We start from the raw sequence: 20681 nt of genomic DNA, 5'->3' as shown, positions 1-20681 counted from the left end.
TCCTATTTCTGTTCCCTGCTCATTGTTCGTTCCTTTCATGTTTGATCTTGACTTCTTGTCCTAGTACCAACCAGAGGTCCTTTTCAGTCTCAGAGCTGGAAGGCTTCAAACATATTGCCACCTTCCTGGATAGGGTTTGAGGATCCAATCACAAATCTTTGTCTCAATATGCCTAGTTGGCCTGGAGAGAAAACTCATGATTTTTTTTTTTTTGTATTTTCCATTCAAGCCTCATTCTGGTGCATCTTTATAGGTCTTTAAAAAAGTAGATATTAGGAAGAACTAGGCTTTAGCAATTTCTTCTTCTTAATTATCAGAACTGGTCACATGCTGACATGGCTTTTCAGAACTCGAGTCCTTCTGCCCAAAGATCAGACATATATTTGATAATAAGTCTCTCAATTTCTATATTATTTTAACATTTATAAATGCTAAACACTGTGAGGTAGTTAATGCAGGAAACCAGTTAAGCAGACCAAGGTTCAATGGTCGGGCTGACAAAGCCGATGAGGTTAGGAATCAAGCTTTGAATGCAACTCCTTTGGATTAAAGTTCTCACTCTCCTAAAGTAAATGAATCAGTCAGTTAATATTTATTACGCACCTACTATGAGCTAGGCACTGTGCTAAACTCTGAGGATACAAAAAGGGACAAAAGAATTCTTGCCATCATAGTGGGCACAATCTATTGAAAAAGACAATGGATAAATATATACCAGCAAGCTAAATATAGGAAATAATTAAAAGAAAGAAGACAGCAGAATTAAGAGGGCTTTGGAAATGACTCTTGGAGAAGATAGGAAGCCAGGCTATATAAGCCAGGAGGTAGAGAAGAGGAGGGAGATCATTCCTGGTATAAAAGATAGCTAAAGAAATTACCCATAATTGAGAGATGAAATATCTTATTCAAGGAACATCAAGGAAGCCTACAATGTATGCAAGTACAGCGCATCCTGTGTTCTCTCTCTCTCTCTTTTTTTTTGGTTTCTTCATTCCTTTGTTTCTTCCTTCCTTTTCCACTCCCTCCCCTTCTTCCCTCTCCTCTCTCTCTCTCTCTCTCTCTCTCTCTCTCTCTCTTAGACACAGACAGACAAAGAGGCAGAGACAGAGAAGCAGAAAGAGACAAAGAGACAGACACACATTCATACAGATAAAATTTTTTTCCTTAGTATTTTATTCCCATGGCTTTAATTTTTACTTCCACACAGATAACTCCCAAGGCTGTATCTCTAGTCCTCAGCTCTAGATTTTCCACCTCTAATTACCTCTGGGATATTACCACCAAGATGTTTTGCTGTCCCTTCAAACTCAATATGTCCCAAACAAGTGTATTGATGATCTTTTCACAAAATCTGTTCTTCCTGACTTTGTTATTTCTCTAAGTGACATCACCATTACCTCAGTATTCCATTTCTGAAATATGGGTGCTATCTTTGACTCCTCCCTCATCAAATATGGTTGATCTCATTTGTTCCTCTCTTATTCTACTGCCAACTCATGAGGCTCTCATTACTAGCTACCTGGACAACTACAATAGCCTCCTAACCAGTTTTTCCACCTTCACTCTCTCCCCTTTTCCAATGTATTTTTCATACTACGGGCAAATCAATTTTCTTTATATATAAATCTGGCCACTTCAATCCTCTGCTTAATCTTTTTGACGGTTCTTTGTTGTTTACAAAAAGAGTTCAAATTTTGTATTCCATGATTTGGTCTGTTTCTAGCTTTATCTTACTTTCTTCAATACAATACAGGCTCCAGGCTTTCACATATATTCTTTGCATTCCATGACTCCAAAGCTTGGCTCATTCTATTTCTTATCAATCTCTGGCAAAATGCTATAAATCTTTTAAAGTTCAACTAAAATATTATCTCTTCTATAGGGTCTCTTCTGCTTCTTCCTTTTTCTTTTGGGATGAAAAATAGGTTTTTGGTTTTTTTAGGCTTGCTTCAAGCTCTCTCAGTATAACTTGCAAATTATTTTGTACTGTAGTTATTGTGTCATAGCTCCATTATGAGACTATAACCACCATGATGGCAGATCCAACTAATATGTGCATCTATTCTCTTGCTTACTTGAATTTCATAATGTCCTTAGGCTTATACTAGGTCCTTAACATATACATTTATATATACAATTTTATATATACATATGTGTATATATTTATAATACATAAGTAATTATATACACCTTTGCACATACATACATAAGAGAGAGAGAGAGAGAGAGATGCATGATTGCTTAGTATTTGTATTTCAGTAAGAATGGTCAATCTTTAACTTCAAAAGATTTAGAAATGGAAGAAAGTTTAGAGACCTTCAGTTCAATTTCCTTAATTTACAAATGAAGAAACTGAGACCCAAATGGTGAAATATCTTGGCCAAAGCCTCTATAACTACAGAAAGCTGAATTGAATACAGGTTTTCTGTCAGCTGTTTTCATTATGTCATGGTTTCTCTCAAGAAATAAATTTTTAGTAGAATTTTATTTTTTCCAAATATATGCAAAGATAGTTTTCAGCATTCACCTTCGCAAAATCTTATTTTCCAAAATGTTCTCCATCCTTACCCTTTTCCCCTTGCCCAAAACAGCAAGTAATCTATTATAGGTTAAACATGTGCAATTTTTCCAAACATAAAGAAATGGGTTTTTAAAAGTAAAAAAGAGAAAGGATAGAGAATAATTGCCTCTGTTCAGTTTTCTAAATACCAATTTGAGCTGGCTTGGGATAACTGAATTTGCTGAATCTGGATTGGATGTGATTGGCATAGGTGGCTAGCTTTTTTACTGACTGGGAATGTTCTGACTTTTTAAATTTTATCTGGAGTCCCTGGCTGAATGAAACTTGAGGGTGCCTGAAGATTTTATCTCTAACTTTAGCTTTTCTCTGACAGCTGACTTACAAACATGGCTGGGTATTAATGCACTGATTCAGAAATGGAAAGGCTGCATTTAACTTACAGAGCCTGTGAATGATTTATTCTTTTTGCATGACCTTTCATATGATGCATCACAGTAATATGACATATTAAGTGCCCTGAGACCCAAACAGTTTGGTGAGATGGCAGTAGGGGAAAAATTAAGAGAGACATTAAAATACGCCATAAAACTTCCCGTGTCCACTCTCAAAAACATCAGAAAAGAGCCAGTCAATAGTGGACTGAGACACTTTTGAAAATCACACCCAATCCAAATTTTAAAAAGTCAATCATCAACCAAAGGCAGCTGTGTAGTAGAAAGAGCATTTTTCTTGGAATCAGAAAAGCTGGATTTGGTTTTTCATTTCTGACAATTACTAACAGTGATACTTCACCACTCTGAACCTCATTTTCTTATTCTGCAAAATGAGAACATGATGGCAACCTGGGAATTAGTTATAGAAAGGGTCCAATGCCTTCAAAATCATTTCTCTTGAATATAGGCTAACAAAAAATAGACTGGGGTGTTTGTGATTTGAGTGAGTTGAATGAGTGTGCTTGTGTTTTAAGAACAATCTTTCAAACCGTCTTTTCCATCATCCAGGAAAGGAGTATTATACTTGTCATTCTAAAAATAATTTTTAAATGTGAAAAGCTCATTTTATGCTTGACTATGGTTGCCAGTGATACTTGGCAGCTAACAACAACTTCAAAAGGGTTTTCCATCATGAGGACACTTGCCATTAACTAATGGACCAATACAAGTCACTTATTTCACCTGGGATGTTGAGAGCCATAGATTAGTGAAAAAGGAAAAAAACAAACAAACTTCTGATCCATGACTGATGACATTGTACTAGAAGTTCCATGTTTCCAGGTTTCTTCTGGGACATAAGGGACTCCTTAATTCTCTTTTCTGCCACACCTGCATCAGTAATTAAAGGGAGAGCATGCATCCCAAGCATCTGAACAATTCACCTCTGATCCCTATTATCCACTCTCTCTTATCCTTAGCCCTCCTAAAATAAAAAAGGTTGCATTTTCCTTTCTTCAAGTATTTTTTCCTTCAGTATGTTAGTTAACTCATAACAGCTCTGCATAGCAATGCTATATTATGAAGGCAGCCAGAGAGCTGACTTTTCAGTGAAATGTTTTGAACTTTTTTTCTCACTTTAAACTTCTTAAACAGTCTCCCCTCTGTATGAATACTCTGATGTGTACAAGTAGAACCTCAGTTCAGTGAAAGCTCATAAATTTTTAGAGGTTATGCCCAGTCTTCTCTTCTCCCATTCCCTCCTCCTTCAATCTTCCCCACCCTCTACTTCCTTCATTTTCTTTGCAGCTGCAGCAGAGGAGATATAGTAAAGCTACTGTATAGTATTTTGAAAGCAGGGCCTCTGAGAACTTTCCAAACTGCATACAAGCAGGTTATTCTTTGGCTTGTTTTCTTTGGCTCCAGGTTAGTAACACAGAATGAGTCAAACAGTATTAACTTTCAATAGGGAAGTGATGTGGTCAACCAAAACTCTTTGTGGCTAGATGGTGAAGATAGGTAGAGCAGGTAACGAAGGATAGCCCATAATACTGTGTGTAGGAAGGAGGAGACAGAAGCTTTCAGAATGCTACAATTAAATTAATGCCACATTTATAACAGTTTAAAAATAGTTTGGGTTGGTGGTAAGGTTACAATGTGGCATGTAGATTTCTGGACAAATAGTATCAAGAAATTAGCTATATTTGTAGGTTTATGTAAACTGTCCACCTAAACTTTGTGGGTTTATGGGATGTCTTTCTTTCTATCCTTTTCCCCCAGGTTACTAAGATGTTAGAGATATGCTATGCTATTAACTTGAAGAATCATTAAACTCCATAAATAAGAGAATTTAGAGATCCATATCCTGTAGGTAAGGGAATTGAGACCCAAGGATGAAGTGATTTGCTTTTGGTTGTCAGTTAGGCAGGAGCCACCCTTTCCCTCTACTGGTCTTCCAGTCATAGAATGTCCCCTCTTTTTCGCTCAGAGCATAACATTCTCTTGACTTTTAAATTTCAATGATAAAGTATCTACATGAGAATAGTTTATCCCTTAAGACTTATATATGGATTTTCTCTTCCCCTACCCTGATCCAGATTCAGTTACTTATTTAATTTATGGCTGCATATGATAAGGAAAAATCAGAAGTATAAATCATTTAAGGAACAGAACTTATTTACCAAGAACCTTTCCATGGAAGCATGTCAGTAAACAGACAAAACAAAATAAAATATCTTCTAGTATTTTTTAAAAATATGCTTACTTAAAAGAAGCTGCAGCTTTTGATCCAATTTGGAAAAATGGTAGCAAAACCATATTTTAATTTGTTTAATTGTTTTTCAGTCAAGTTCCATTCTCTGTGACCCCATTTTGGGTATTCTTGGCAAAGGTACTGGAGTGGTTTGCCATTTCCTTCTCCACTTCATTTCAGATGAGGAAAGTGAAACACACAGTGTTAAGTGACTTGCCCAGGGTCACACAGCTAGTATCTGAGGTAAAACTTGAACTCAGCAAGATTTGACTCCAGGCCAGATGCTCTAGCTACTTACTGTATCACTTAGATGTCCCAAATCTAATATAGAAATCAGAGGAAAGAAGTTTATAAAATTTTTTAAAAATGGAGAAGATAAAAAGGACAAAGGACTTTACAAGCTATGAAGCTAACTCATATATCTTTCTACAGCTTTCTGATAATGTTAGCATTACACTGAAAGGGAAAGTAATAAAACACAGAATTGGAGAGTGGGGTAGGGTGAGAGAAACATCATAATGTTAAATGGCTTTTAATAAAATACACAAAAATAAGATACAATTTGGCCCTATGTAGTATTTGTTTAATGTTGTTTTTTTCTATTCCAATTTCCAAAAAGAGAATACAATAAATACATGGAGAGATTCTGAGAGCAAATTTTTTGAAAAAAAAAAAAAGAATCAGTGGGTAGTAATTTAAGTATTTCTAATTTCCCTTCATAGCTCTTTCCTGATAAATTCTGAAAGTCTGTCCCATGTAACAAAACCACCTCTAACAGAACAATCTTTCTTTTCTGGGGAAAGATTTTTTTTCAAAATTTGGCATGCACCATATTTTTTCTTTACATACACACACATACACACATACAGAGCTACATGATGATTAAATCCATATTTGCTTACATAAAGGCTCTCTTGTCATCAGGGCAGTGTGAGACCACAGTTAAAGAGCTGATGTTCAATTTTAAAAAGGAACTAACTGCTTTGTTTGTATGATGAACAAATTTGTCAAAATCTATTTTAAAAAATCATCTATTTGAGTTGAGCAATTTGTAGGGAGCATGAAATAAAGCTGTTATTCTATTGCTGCCCTAGGGTCCATTCTTCCAGGAAAGTTTTTTTTCTTTTAAATTCTCTGCCAATGAAATTAATCTTGTTCCTCCTTCTTCATTTTGGGAAAAAGCACAATTTTGGGAAAATTCCAACTGTTTGCCTAAGAAAGGTCTATATGATAAGTTTCATTCAGTGTATTTAAGCTCATCTCAAAGAACTTGTAAAAAATATTACACCATTATTTCTCAGCTCCCTAAGGATAAATAACTTGTGAATATTATCAAATTCAATTAATGGGTAGTGAATAAACCAAACAGTGGAAATAGTTAATGGCTTTGTATGATCATCTTAAGAGTATAAGTTAACCTATGGCTCTTATGTGATTACTAGTAAAGTAAAAGTCTTTTACATTTTCCCCACACTTAAATCATTAAAGATTTGAATAGTCAAAGGCGATGGTAGAGAAATGATTACATTTAAAATTACTTCAGTCAGAGAAACAAATCGAAAGATTTGGAAAAAAAATATTCTGGCTTTTAATCAATTTTGTACTTAATGGAACCCAAGCATATGAAGTTCCTGGATGTCCCAAACTAATGCATTACCATTAACTTACTTTATAAAGGTCTAGGGATTTAGCAGATTAATGCAATTTATCAAGTTTAAAAGATATGGAGAAGCTTTGCTCTCAGGACCAGAATGTTTCTATCTTGTCTTTGATTATATGTTATATTAACCCTGTGGCAATTATATGTACATGCATACACATACGTATACAATAAGCGGGGTTTAAAACTACAAAATGTATCACTTAAAATCCACGTATATTGATAAAGAACTTTAAATTACATAGAATTTTTGCATTCTCAATATACTCAGTACAGTTTCATATCTTTACAGTATTACATTAAATTGTAATATGTATTTCTTCACTGCTATTTCTACAAAACCATAATAAAAAGAAATTAGTAAGACAAATAAAAATATTTAGGCAAAATTAAAAAGTATAAGGTATGATGGTTTCAGAGCATGTGATTTCATCTATCTAAGGAACTTTAAGTATAGAAACCTCTTTAAAATAGATCTGTAATTCTTCTGTAACTCAATAAGTGTAATTTATGGTCTTATAAAGTTGCCTGGGGCAATGAATGGTTAAATTATTTACTTTTGTTAACACAGCTAATAGATATCAGAACCACAACTTTAAGTAATGTCTTCATGACTTCGGGCCTATCATAAAGGTTACCATGGCCTCTCAGAAAGGATTCTATTCACAAATAAACATTTATATAGTATATGTGCATTTAGGGCAATAAACATAGAAAAGACAAAGGAATTAGACATTTCAACTGGGTCAAATGGCCACAAAAATATTTAATATAAGGTTATTTGCTTATTCTCAGCTTTCTTACCATTTTAAAGAAATGATGTAAAATTCTTGATCAAATTAATACTAGTGAATTTCCTTAGTTGTGTTGAAGAGGAAAAACTTGTATAAAAGTCTTATAAAATATATTATGAGTTTTAAAAATTCACAATAAAGCATAATAAAGCAAAGAAGCATAGCAGCAGTAGTATTCATGACACTAAAGAGGAGAACATAATTGTTTTATAAGTGACTGGATATGTGTCTTTGCAAATAGGATGACTAGATATATATGCTGGATACATATATATATATATATATGTATAAACACACATAAAGAGATAGGGCAGCAGAGTATAGTATTTATATGTGTATAGCTAATATAGTTACAATTCAAAAAGACAAACAAGACTCTTAAATTTAGGAGCTTTTCACAAGTAGAGTTGGCTGGCAGCGCGCATTTACTAAGGGGTAGAGAGAGTTGCAGTCTCAACGAGGATGAAGACTAGTTTCAGGAGGAAGCCATAAAGTGAGATGGAATGTCAAAATGATATAATCAGGTAAAAAAAAATGAGTATTCAGTATAACTGAAATGGAGTAAGAGATTAAGTTATTTTAGTGGAATAGGTCTCAGGATTAAGAAATAGATTAATTGAGGGAGAGGACAAACCAATCATTAAATTCATTAAGGAAGGAGAGAGAACACTCTAAGAGTCAGCATATAATGACCAGGATCTGTATTGAATGATAAATTTAAATAGTATGAACCTCAAAGAATTAGAGGTAGTAGAATGACAGTGTTAGAGGGAGACTCTGGAAGTGGCAGTGAAGATTAAGAAGTACTCCTTTTCCTCCACCATCACTAGTGAACGGAAGAATAGGAAAGAAAGTGTAGCTAGGATTTTCTGTCTCTTTCAGCAGTTAGACTGCTAACTTATTAAAGGCGTAAAATGGGGAATTTTGTGTTCTACAGAAAACATTTAATGTATCAGAGTTCCAAAGAAGCTTGCAAGAAGAAATTCAACAACATATTGGAGGAAAAACATTCTGAAAATTGTACCCTAAACACAAATAAATTGAATTATGTGAAATGTTAAATGCAATATAATTGTCAAAGAGCATGGATAATCTTAAATAGTCCTCAAAGCAGTCAAGAACAATTAACACCATAAAATACAAGATAAAGTTTCAGATGCACAGTATCTTGACAACATTCTACTGCTAAAGAGGAAGAAGGATCAAAGAATGAGATGTCTATTAGACCCTTTTATTGTTATTATTACTATGTCATTATTACCATAATCTTTACTATGTTCTAACAATAAAATTATACAGATTAGCCAAAGTCTCTATTAGTAGAGGCATAAATATAGTTTTGTAAAGTATGCCCTGCTCTAATGAATATGCTGATTGATATATTTCACATACTTTGGTTCTTAGTCAGCTGAGATATACACAGCTCAAATGCTCTTGCCTGTGTTAGAATAGTACTGTCACTGCAAATGCAACATTTGTCAAATGCATAAATACTTTATTTTGGGGAACAAAACAATTGTTTTGTCCTACTGATTAATTAGTAAAAAGTCGAGAATATCTAACTCAAAATACAGCAATTTCATCATAAAGATGTTCCAATAATGAACCCTTAAAATCAGAATATCATTCAAAACTGAGTACAATCAACAAATTCTATTTCTTTTGTCTCATTTTATCTAGGTTTATAACTCAGCTCAGGAATCTAAATATATAATGCAAAAAAGATTATTAATACAGCATATTCCAGACAGAGTATTTTTAAAGGCCTTTATACTATAATATTTAATACATAAATATTATATAGTATATATATATATACATATACACTATATAATAGTAGATGGTTTATTTAAATAGACTTAACTTAGCAACATGTGATCTGTTGAGAAGATGACTTAGAAAAATTGTAATCCTCTTCACTTCATTTTTGGAAATGGTCAATGTCAGAATTTGCTTTGCTGTGCTATTCATAGTTTTTAAATTGTTCAATTTGGGGAAGGGAAAATGAGATAGGTGGATAATAGGTTCATTTAAATTATATATATATATATATACATGTATATATATTTATGTATGCATACACATATTCATATATAAATATTTCCCTCAAGAAAATTAGTGACCTAAAAAGAGAACATTAGTATTTGAAAATAATAATTTTGACCTCACTGTCAGGAATTATGAATCTAAAAATTTCAGGCACAACATAACCATTGTGAAGGACTGTTTTAACCCGAGGGCAGAATTTGTCCCCAGAAATAGTCAATATTTGCTTTATTAACCTTTTGAATTTTTAATTAAGCATCTCAATGTTCTAGATGTTATGGATACCTGACTAAACAGATGATGAGTTATGACATCAAATGCACTGCCCCAATTCAGCTCACTAGGAGAAATGCCCAGATGGGTCAACTGGGGACAGTGCTTCTTTTTTATTTTTTAAAAGCCAAAAACCATATTTGAGGCAACAGAACTATTCAAATGGTTCAGTGAAAGAAATATATGTAGGCATTTATGTGTCTATTTTATTATTTCCACACAATATGGCCAAACCAAATTCCAGGCACATGAAATTATGATGGCTGTTTTTTTCATTACTGAGGGGAAAAAAATACAACCCAACCCTCAAACATTGTAGAATTCAGCTTCATCCATAAACCCAATAACAATGATAAAAGGGATGAGAGAATGGTATTTACCAGTTATATTGTTGTGGGCCAAAACTTTAAAGTTAAAGCAAAGTCTCTTTTAATGTGTTAATGACATATTTCACTAATTAATGGTTTCCATACATACTAACAAATAGATTCCTTAGAGTAGTATATACATAAAACTTCCTTATGTGTAAGATTCTATGTGCTTTCCCCAAAAATCAGTTGAAGTTTTATACAAAAAACCTAACACTTTATCAGAGCAAATATTATACTACCAAATAACAGGTCAATTACTGTAAAAAAAAAAAGCATGGAAAGTTTCTGCTGTCAAGGAATCTACAATCTAATAGAGAAAGAGTACATAAAAGGAAGCTAGAACCACTGTAAGGAAACTGGGAGGAGATGGTACAAGATATTCATAAGAAACCAAAGACATTAGCTGGAAAAGTCTGAGCCCTCAATAAACAGAGACCTTGGGAAGAGTTCATTGTTCTATTCTTCAAATAGATGAGATATTAGGCATACACACTAAAAGAATAAGCACTTATGTGGTATTTATTATGTACTAGGAAGTATGCTAATACATGTATTTTACATATTTTAAGGTTTTTGTAACAAGGGATAACAATGTAGAAGTATTTCGAAGTGTATGTATAAAACTATCTTAAAGCTGGGAATTTACTTCCCCCCAAATATAATTTGATAAGAAAGACTGTAAAAATGCCTCATAGGTAAATTAATTTCCCTTTTTCCAAGTCTTTCAAAATCTATTATTATCATAAATTTAAAAAAAACAAGATCTACAAAAACACATTTAAAACTAGGTTAAGTAGTAATCTTACTTTGTCCTTTGGCTGGTTGATTAAAAATAAATAGAACAATAGCAGTACCTTTCAAAAATTAAACAACCTTATTAAAATATTTCTATGAATAAAAGATACAGTAATTTATCTTCATAGCTTTTACCTGTGTTTAAACATTATGGTAGGCATATAGCTTTTTCCTATGTTTAATAAAAATCTTCCTCGCTCTAATTTATAAGTTTTCTTTTGTTCAATCTTTAGAGATAAAGAATAATTTGCATTTATCTGAAGTCACTAATCACTATATCAGTATATCAACACATGTGAAAGAATGCTTAAAATAAGCAGTAATAAGAACTGAAAATTAAAACAACTCTAACTTTTCACTGCATCCTATTATAATGGCACAGATGACAAAAGGTGAACTGATTTATTAAAAAAGAAAGCACACTGTGGGTGAAGCAGTTAACTTGGCCCAACCTTTCTGGAAACCAATTTGTAATTCTACTAAAATAAATTTAATCCAGAAATGGCACTATAGTTAAAAGTGAATTGATTTTAAAAAAGTGAATTGGTTAACAACCCTTTAATAAGTACCTACATATGCCAGATATCATACTAAGTGCTGGGGATATAAGTAAGAAAAAAAAAGTTCCTGCCCTTTAGTAACTTACAGTTTAATAGGGGAAGACAGTACATAAAAAGAAGATAGAAGAAAATGGAAGGAAGTGGTAAAAGATATTTAGAGAAACCAGTAAAATTAGCTGGAAAAATCTGAATCCTCAATAAAGAGAGACCTTGGGAAAAGTTCATTATTGTACTCTTTAAGAGATGAGAGATAGCTAAAGGTGCTAAGGAAGTATTAGCAATCAAAGCTGAACTAATCTTCAAGATGATGAGATATTAGATATATTTCCTAAAGACATCAGATGCAGAGGAAATTATATATATATATATATATATATATATATATATATATATATACGAAATTATAGCAACTTTTAAAAATAGTAATAGTAAAGAACTATATTCAGAATGAATGTTCGTTGATTATGGTGGATTGAACAAAATGTGGCTTTTGTTATAAGAAGTGACAAAAACAAAAACAAAACAAACTTGTACAAGCTGATACAGAATCAAAAAAGCTGAACCAGGTGAACAATTTACACAATGACCATAGTAATTTAAAATGTATCTATATTGAAAGGCTTTACAACTCTGTTCATTGTAGAACTATTCACAATCATGACTTAAGCAACAGAAGTGGTGAACAAGGGATGTAGAATGAGGCATATATTTTTAGAAATGATCAAGGTACTGATTTACTTTGATTGATTATGCTTATTATTATAGTTATTAATTACATCGCAGTGATTTAGGGGGTCAGTCACTGAAAACTGATGGTAATCTTTAAATTAAAAAAAAAAGATTTGTTAAAAGAGTTGTATCCTTAACAAAAAAAAAAAAAAAAGGAAGCTAGAAGAAGGATGATATGATAAGCCACAGTCAAGCATGTACATATTACAAGGGAAGAACAGAGATAGAATTTCAAAGAGGGAAGAGTCTAGTCTGTGACACAGCTGGGAATTTAAGGCATGAGAGAACTTGGAATACTGCTCTCCAGTAACCCTTGCCATGTAGGCAGTAGAACATAAAAGATTTATTCTTTTCATGAATTAACAGATTGCTTTGCATTCGTGTTCCCATTAGAATATAAAAGACACCCAGTGAGAGCAACCACTCATTGGTGTCTTTAGGTCTGGGGGAATATCCTATTCCATTTGCCACATCTTGGTATCATCTGCACAGAGAAAAGGAGACACAAAGAAATCTTGGTGCTCAAATGGACCAAGGCAAGAATTAATAACAAGAATCTTTGTCCTATGTTAAAAACAACTATATCCTTACAAGCTACATAAGCCTGCTTTTTAACCTTGGTTTATATCAAGAGAGTTATTTTTTCCATTCCGTTAAAATAACAACTAGTATTTATATAGCACTTACTATGTGCCAAGCACTTTGTCAAGCTCTTTACAAATTATTTTTCATTTGATATTCACAATAACCCTGTGAGGTAAGTGGGTACTATCAGTATCCCCATTTTACACTGGAAGAAAACAGATAAGCAGAGACTTGCCCAAACTATTAAGTGCTTGAGATTGAGCTCAGTTCTTCAAGGTGCAAGGCCTAGCATTCTATCCATTTTGCTACCTATCTGAGCTCAGGATGGCTCCCTCAGATTTCCAGGATAAATGAATTTAGGAGAAAAACATAATGTTCTCTATTTTCGATGTGGGGAGTTTGAGATATGTTTGGCACATTAAGAAGAACATGTTCAATAGGAGCTTAGTGATGCAGAAATGGAAATCAATAGAAAAAAGCACTGGATATAAAAATATGAAAGACACCTTTTTAAAGCTGATAGTTGAATTAATCAAAATTGGTGAAATCAAGAAGAAAGAGTATAGAGAAAATGGGGGAGATGGACCAAGTCAGAGTCCTGTGCTGTATCCACACATCTAGATAAGTATGAAAATTTAGCAAAGGAGACTGAAAAAGACTGTTTACACATGCACAAAGATGAACATGATGAAGCAAGGTTACAAAAATCCAGGGAAGAAAAAGTAACTAGAGGGAGGAATTGATTGGGAAATGAGAAAATAAGTGTAGATGGATTTTTTTTTCTAGTTTTACTATGAAATAAAGGAGGTAAAAGAGGATAGTTTAAGGTGATAGTTGAGTAATAAAGGCTGTTTTATCTTTTTGTTTGTTGTTTGTTGTTTTGTTTTGTTTTTAGAATTGTAAGGATGCCTATAAGGAAGAAACCAGTGAATGAAAAATTGAAAATTCAGGAGAGGGGGAATAATCATAAGGGCAAGATCCTAAAGGAGACAGGAAAAGATGGGATCAAAGGCTACTGCTGTAGCCCACTTTATCCTCTGAGACTGAAGCTGAAGAGGAAAGAATGAAGTCAGTCCTAAGCATCTAGTTTCCAAACTAAACAAACTGAAGTTCTAAAAATTTCCTTCACAAACACATTTTTCTTCATCTATATTCTGTCACTTTTCTCTAAAAACTCTTCTATTTGTTTACCTCCTATTCAAAAGAAGAAATTCAGAGTAGACATAATGCAATAAAGTTTTTATCAGTGTAAAATAGCAAAATTTATTCTCTGATATTGCATAGAGGATTCTGGTTAAAATATCTCAGTATACATTTTAAAATTAATAATAGACCAACATCACTGATACATTGCATTCATCTATGTTAAATTTCACCTCTCTTGTGTTTTAATGCAGGTTCTAAATAATTTTAAGATGTTTTGGCTGAACAGTTTCTCTAATAAATCCCATCCCTTCAAGAAAGTTCTTAATTAAATTTAAACCTAATCCATTGGTTTATCTCCTGATGTTCAAGATGGCTGATTTACTCTATGCCTCTTTGGATGTCAGTGAAGTTTTAGTTTCCTTTAAGGTGATACAATACTTGCTAAAGTCACAAATAAGGACCAAATTCTTCAAAGGGTGAAATACTTAGGGAATAGGTAACTTACTTCTAGGCTCCCGAGGTCCATCCACAGTAATTTTGATAGCTCTATGGTAGGTGGCTACTTGTGGTGGATTTGTGAAGACAGTGATGGTCAATGTGAAACTTTTTCCTACAAGAAAAAAGAGAACAGTGGAATTATATTAATAAATATAAAATCATCACATTTGCTAGGGATTAATTATCACTAATTTTTGTTTTCTAGCACAGAAACAGAAATAACAATGCAACTTTACATTCAAGCAACTGAAGCTTAATGCTTAGATAGGTTTCAATGCTGGCTACAAACCATCTTTCTAGATTGTTACCCATGAAATCCCAAGGCAAAGTATATCATATTTAGGAGGCATAGCCAATAATTAATTTATTCTGCTATTATATAACTTTATTTGATGACATATAACATTTCACATGATCATTACTTTTAATTATTCAATTCTACAAACATTTAATAATTATGATAATTAACAAGTAAGATAGGCCTGAGGTACTTTATTCTAATAACTCTAGAAACTTAAGGATGTTTGGCAGATTCATCTATTTGGCCCTGGGACAAAAGAAGCAATAAGGGAACAAAACAAGGCAAGGTAAACATTTGAAAGAAAGGAAAACATGCTAGTGGGCCAATATCCATCAGTAGCCCCAGTGGAATTCCTCTGTATCTATTTATAAGGTCTTCTTAGTTTCAACCATCAACCTTTCTGCTTTCTTTAACTTTCACTTGCAGCTTTGAGGAAGCGGGGGAAATCATTTCTAATTTAGAGAATGGACTGGATAGGAAAAAAATTCTCTCAATATATTTGAAAATGCAAATTATCGATACACTGGCATTGTTTTGTGTTCAGCTTTATTTTGCTTTGCTTTTTCTAGATAAAAGGAGAGAAACTGGCCTGTTAGATTATATAAAAATTAAAAGTCATCAAAATAAATAAAGAAATGTATTTAATAGGCTGAAGTGAAATAACTATAAAGTGAATATGAATATGTTCTTGATACTGCCCATTGAAATTGGCTTTTATAAAATAAGCATAATGATTCTTTTTTTAGGGCAAGCTTTTTTTTCTCTAACATTTCCCCCCTACACTTAATAGTGCTTTATTTTTTACAATTACATGCAAAGATAATTTTCAACATTTGTTTTTATAATATTTTGAATTCAGTTTTTTCTTCCCTCCTTTCATTCCCCCCTACCCAATACAGGAAGAAATCTGATGCAAGTTATACATGTATAATAATCATTATAAACATATTTACATATTAGGCGTGTTTGAAATAAAAATTAGAACAAAAGGGAAAAACCATGAAAAAGAAAAAAAAACCCTAATCTGAAAATAGTACCCTTTGATCTGCATTCAGTCTTTATAGTTTTTTCTCTGGATGTGGATGGTATTTTCCATCACAAAATCTATTAAAATTGTCTTGGATCATTATATTGCTGAGTGCTAAGTCTATCAAAGTTTATCATATTGCTGTTATTATGTACAATGTTCTGGTTCTGCTCCCTTCACTGAGCATTAGTCCAGGCAAATCTTTTCAGGTTTTTCTGAAAGTTGCCTGTTCATCATTTCTTATAGCACAATAGTGTTCCATTACATTCATATACCACAACTTATTCAATCATTCTCGAGTTGATGACATCCCCTCAATTTCTAATTCCTTGCCATCACAAAAAGAGAAAATATAATAATTCTTGTAGCATCTACTTCCCAGAACTTCTTTGAGGGGCAAATGATGTTTTAAAAATGTAATCATCAAATGAGCTACATATATGTGTATATATATATATATATATATATATATATATATGATTGTATAATACATGAAAGAAGCACTGAGTCTAGAAAAATAAACACACACACACACACACACACACACAATTCCTTTACAATCCTAAAAAACAAAACCAAAAAACCATAAAGAAACAAAACAACAACTCACATACAGTATTCAAAAACTAATTTCTCTCCTTCAAGTTAGAATCTGCTATTTTTCAGTTTCCCTATCTGCAAAATGGGATGTTATTGGCACCTACTTCACAAGGTTATAGAGACAATCAAATGAGAAAATTCGTGTAAGGCAATTTGCCTTAAAGCTCTATATAAATGTTAGCTATAATTAAGTCAATTGAACTATAGAACCTCTTAAAGTCCCTTCTAGATTGGAAGTTCTATAATTGAATCAATCTAAGCAAGTAAGCCTGCATGGCTTTTATCAGAGATACAAACTTTACTCTCCTATTTCTGATTACATACGAAAAATGCTTCAACATTTCAAGAATCTGTAAATTTATCAATATGATTATTTCTCCAACTAGTATAGAATGCAATTCTCATATAAAAAGATGAATTATTTACAAGAATTGTTGTGACTGAAAATGCAAATCACCCTTTACTTTAACCTAGTGACAAACCTCTCTTCACTTAGATAGGCTTGTCATCAAAAACTAGACATCAGTGAATCCATATTGAGCCCAGGTTCATCAATAGGGTTAAACCCACTATTGAAATACATTATTGATAAGCAAAATAAGGTTGACTTTTGAGTAGGTGGTTGCTTACATGTTTTAATCTTAAAGGTTTCAGGAAGACAACTTTCCAAATATACCTCCCCCACCAATCTGCTAATGATGCCTGAAATTCTACCACTACAGATTCTTTTTTTCCCTCAGTAACCTCGATGTGATAACACCGTAAGCTGTTGTCAGCTAATATCTTAACAGGGATTAGTTGATCAGATGCATTCCAAATCATATCTAGCTAAAAGAAAGCCTCTGCTGGAATAGTACACAGGATAACTACTTGGTGGGGGTGGGACATGCAGGAGTCCATAGAATCTGGACATTAACCAAGTCTATCCAGTGCACTATCTGTCAGACAATCTTTCTAAAAATAGCAAACTTTCATCTGTTACTCCTATGCTAAAGAACCCACAATAGCTCCCCATTCTAACATTTATTAAGTAATGTACACGATATTGTACTAAGTACCTGAGAGTTAACACAAAATGAAACCATCCCTGCTCTCAAAAAAAACTTCTATTCCAATACTTAAAATATTACACATAAACTGCATTATATATGTATCAAGTCCTGGTATATTAAGACATCACTCTCACCACCTTTTAGTAGCTCACATGATCTCATATGCCATGCTGTTCTTACCACTCTGTCTTTGGGTCATGTCATTTCCCCAGGCAAAAAGTTTTTTTTTTCCCATCTGAGAATAAATAAATCTCAGAAATGGAAGGGTTTTCCAAATACCAAGTCCATTTTGTATATGAACAATAATGAACATGTTCAAAAAATGATCATCCACTCTTTGTTTGAATGCTCCATGTAAGAGAGAATTTAGTACTTCCTAAAATAATCTAATCTACTTTGAGAGAATTCTAATTGTTCAGAAATGTTCTCTGAGACACGTTTCTTTTTTTCTTCATTGCTACTCATTCTGCCCCAGAAGCCAAGCAAGACGAGTCTAATCCTTCCTTCAGATGACAAATCTTTAAATTTCTAAATATAGGTAACATACTCATCATCTTGAAACTGCTTATTCCCTCGAATCATCCTCAAACAACATGTTTCTTAGTCCCTTTATTATTTTAGTTGCTATTCTCTTAAAATAAATGGCAATAAAACATTTTAAGCTACCATTTTTTCTTTAAAAAGATATTGCTACATGCACAAAGATAATGCTCAGTTTATACTGCAACTATCTTTTTTCTGGCTTCAAATAATCTTTCTTCTTGATGAGTCATATCAATTACATTCAACACTCTATGACCCCATTTGGGGTTTTCTTGGCAAAGATAATGAAGTTGTTTGCCACTTTCTTCTCCAATACCTTAGTTTATTTATTCATAAAATTGAAAATTTTGGTTGGATGATAATTAATTAACTTTTATTGGTCTTAATCTACAAAGATTCTAATGAACAGGTATAGTGATGATGGAAGAACTAAAAACATTGTACCCAATGACCACAGCAATATAAAATCAACAGAACAAAAAAAATCAATTGAAACTTAATGATGCACAAGTAAAATGGAGGAGCTTGTCCCTAAACAAACAATATAAGAAGAAATTTCCTCCAACTTCTTTGAAGATGTATGTTGTACAGATGAAACTCTACATATGAAGTCTGAGTTTCTTGTTATAATGGTCAATCTTATTAAACTGTTTCATTCATTCCTTCTTCATTCTTTGTATTAATGTATTACTTTCAGTAAAGGAAAACCTTGAGAAATGAAAGTGATATAAAAAGTATTAATAAAAATTTACTTTAGAAATAAATAAAAGTATATTGAGGGATATGGAATACAAAATGGAATATAAAACAATGAAGGAAAGGATAGCAAAAGGCAACAATTTAAAAAGAATTAATATGTTATATAATAGGATGCACAAAGACAACTAACAATACAATTCTTCTTTAAGAATGTGACATCAAAAGAAGTCTAAATATCATAATTCAGGGAGTAATGCAAGAACATTTCCCAGAACTTATAAATGTTGACAACAAAGCATCACTTGAGAGAATCCACAGATCATCTTCAAGAAAATAATCATAACTATGTTTCAAACTGCAAAACATCAGCAGATTAAATTGAACATTTTCAATAATATACACCAAATTTTGTGAGGCAAGGAGACTTTCAAATATAAAGAAAAGGAAATTAAAATAATACTAAGTTATTTAGTAATGCCAAAGATCTTCAGAATGTAATGGAAGAGCATATTTCAAAAAGCAAAGCAGCCCAAGGTGAAATCCAAAATTATATATCCTGAAAGCCTGAACTTAACCATCAGTGAAAAAAATGGATATTCAACAAGAGACATATTTATGTATATTCTTTAAAAAAATCCTTCTGTGAAAAAAAGATAAAGAGCAAATATCAAGAGATAGAAATGGACATAATGGAATAATGTTCCTAAATGGAACTTAAAGAACTACAGGAGAAGTGAAGGTAGAGGAGAAAAATGAAGCATTGTTGATTAAATAAATAGAAGTGAATCAGTATATTTTATGGGAATAGAAAAATTAAAGGGTTCATAAATGAAGAAGGAAATAAAAAGATACTTGTAGGATTAAGCAGGAATAAAAATTAATGTTGTCTTCATGTTTCTATGTGTCTTAGCAGTGGAATTGAATAGTTGACCTTTCCAATTTTGTTATATAGTATTGTCCTATATGTTTTTAGGGTCCAACCAGATTGACCTTTCTGCTGTTCCTTATATGCAAAATTGTATCTACTATCTCAAGGTCTTTGCATGCTTGAAATGTACTTTCCTTCAAATTTTGGTTTCAGAGAATCCAAGTCTTCCTTCAAATAGCATAATTTCTTTTATGAAGCTTTTCTTGACTCCTCCAGCTGTGAGTAGCTTCCAGTTCCCCGGACTTGTATTACCATAATTTGATTTACTCTGTGTGCGTGTGTGTGTGTGTGTGTGTCTGTGTATATATATATATATATATATATATATATATATATATATATATATGTTATTTCCCAGTTAAGTTCCTTAAGACAAAGGGCTGTTTCAATTTTTTTTGTCTTTTTGTGTCTAACACATAGTAAGTGTTAATTGTTTGATTCACTGGAGGTAAAGCAGTTGTAGTCTACTTCCCAGTTGAGGCTATTAGCTTCATAAAAATAAAAACTTTCTTTAAACATCAATTAATTTACAAGCATTTTGTAAGGAGCTACTATGTGTTAAACTCTGTATTAGGTACTAGAGATACAAGTATAAAGTTTACAATAAGTCCTAGTCCCAAGTAGAGTTTTCATTCTAAAGGTAGACACAACACCACAAAAAGTAGTAATATAAAGTGAATATAATATTAACATATATAAAGGTACTTTGGAAAAGAGCCACTCTGGTAGATGAGGAAAGCTTCATATAGAAAATGTTACCTGTGGTACATCTTAAAGGAAGAGAGAGATTCTGAAAGGTAGAGGAGAAAAGAGTACATTTCTGTCATGTGAGATAGACTGTGCTAAAACACAGAATTAGGATATGAAGGCT

At 32.6% G+C, this 20681-nt stretch overlaps 1 protein-coding gene across 1 annotated transcript in view; it reads right to left on the bottom strand.

The window, feature by feature from the left end:
* RUNX1 (RUNX family transcription factor 1) overlaps window positions 1-20681 on the bottom strand; it is a 312736-nt gene that overhangs the window by 73407 nt on the left and 218648 nt on the right. Inside the window, exon 5 of the mRNA XM_003763412.4 lies at window positions 14668-14772. Within this exon, the coding sequence (XP_003763460.1) occupies window positions 14668-14772 (105 nt within the window). The remainder of the gene's footprint in view (window positions 1-14667; window positions 14773-20681) is intronic.

Source organism: Sarcophilus harrisii, chromosome 3, assembly GCF_902635505.1.
Source record: "Sarcophilus harrisii chromosome 3, mSarHar1.11, whole genome shotgun sequence".
NCBI lineage: Eukaryota > Metazoa > Chordata > Mammalia > Dasyuromorphia > Dasyuridae > Sarcophilus > Sarcophilus harrisii.
This window is presented reverse-complemented; position numbering and strand designations above follow the sequence as displayed.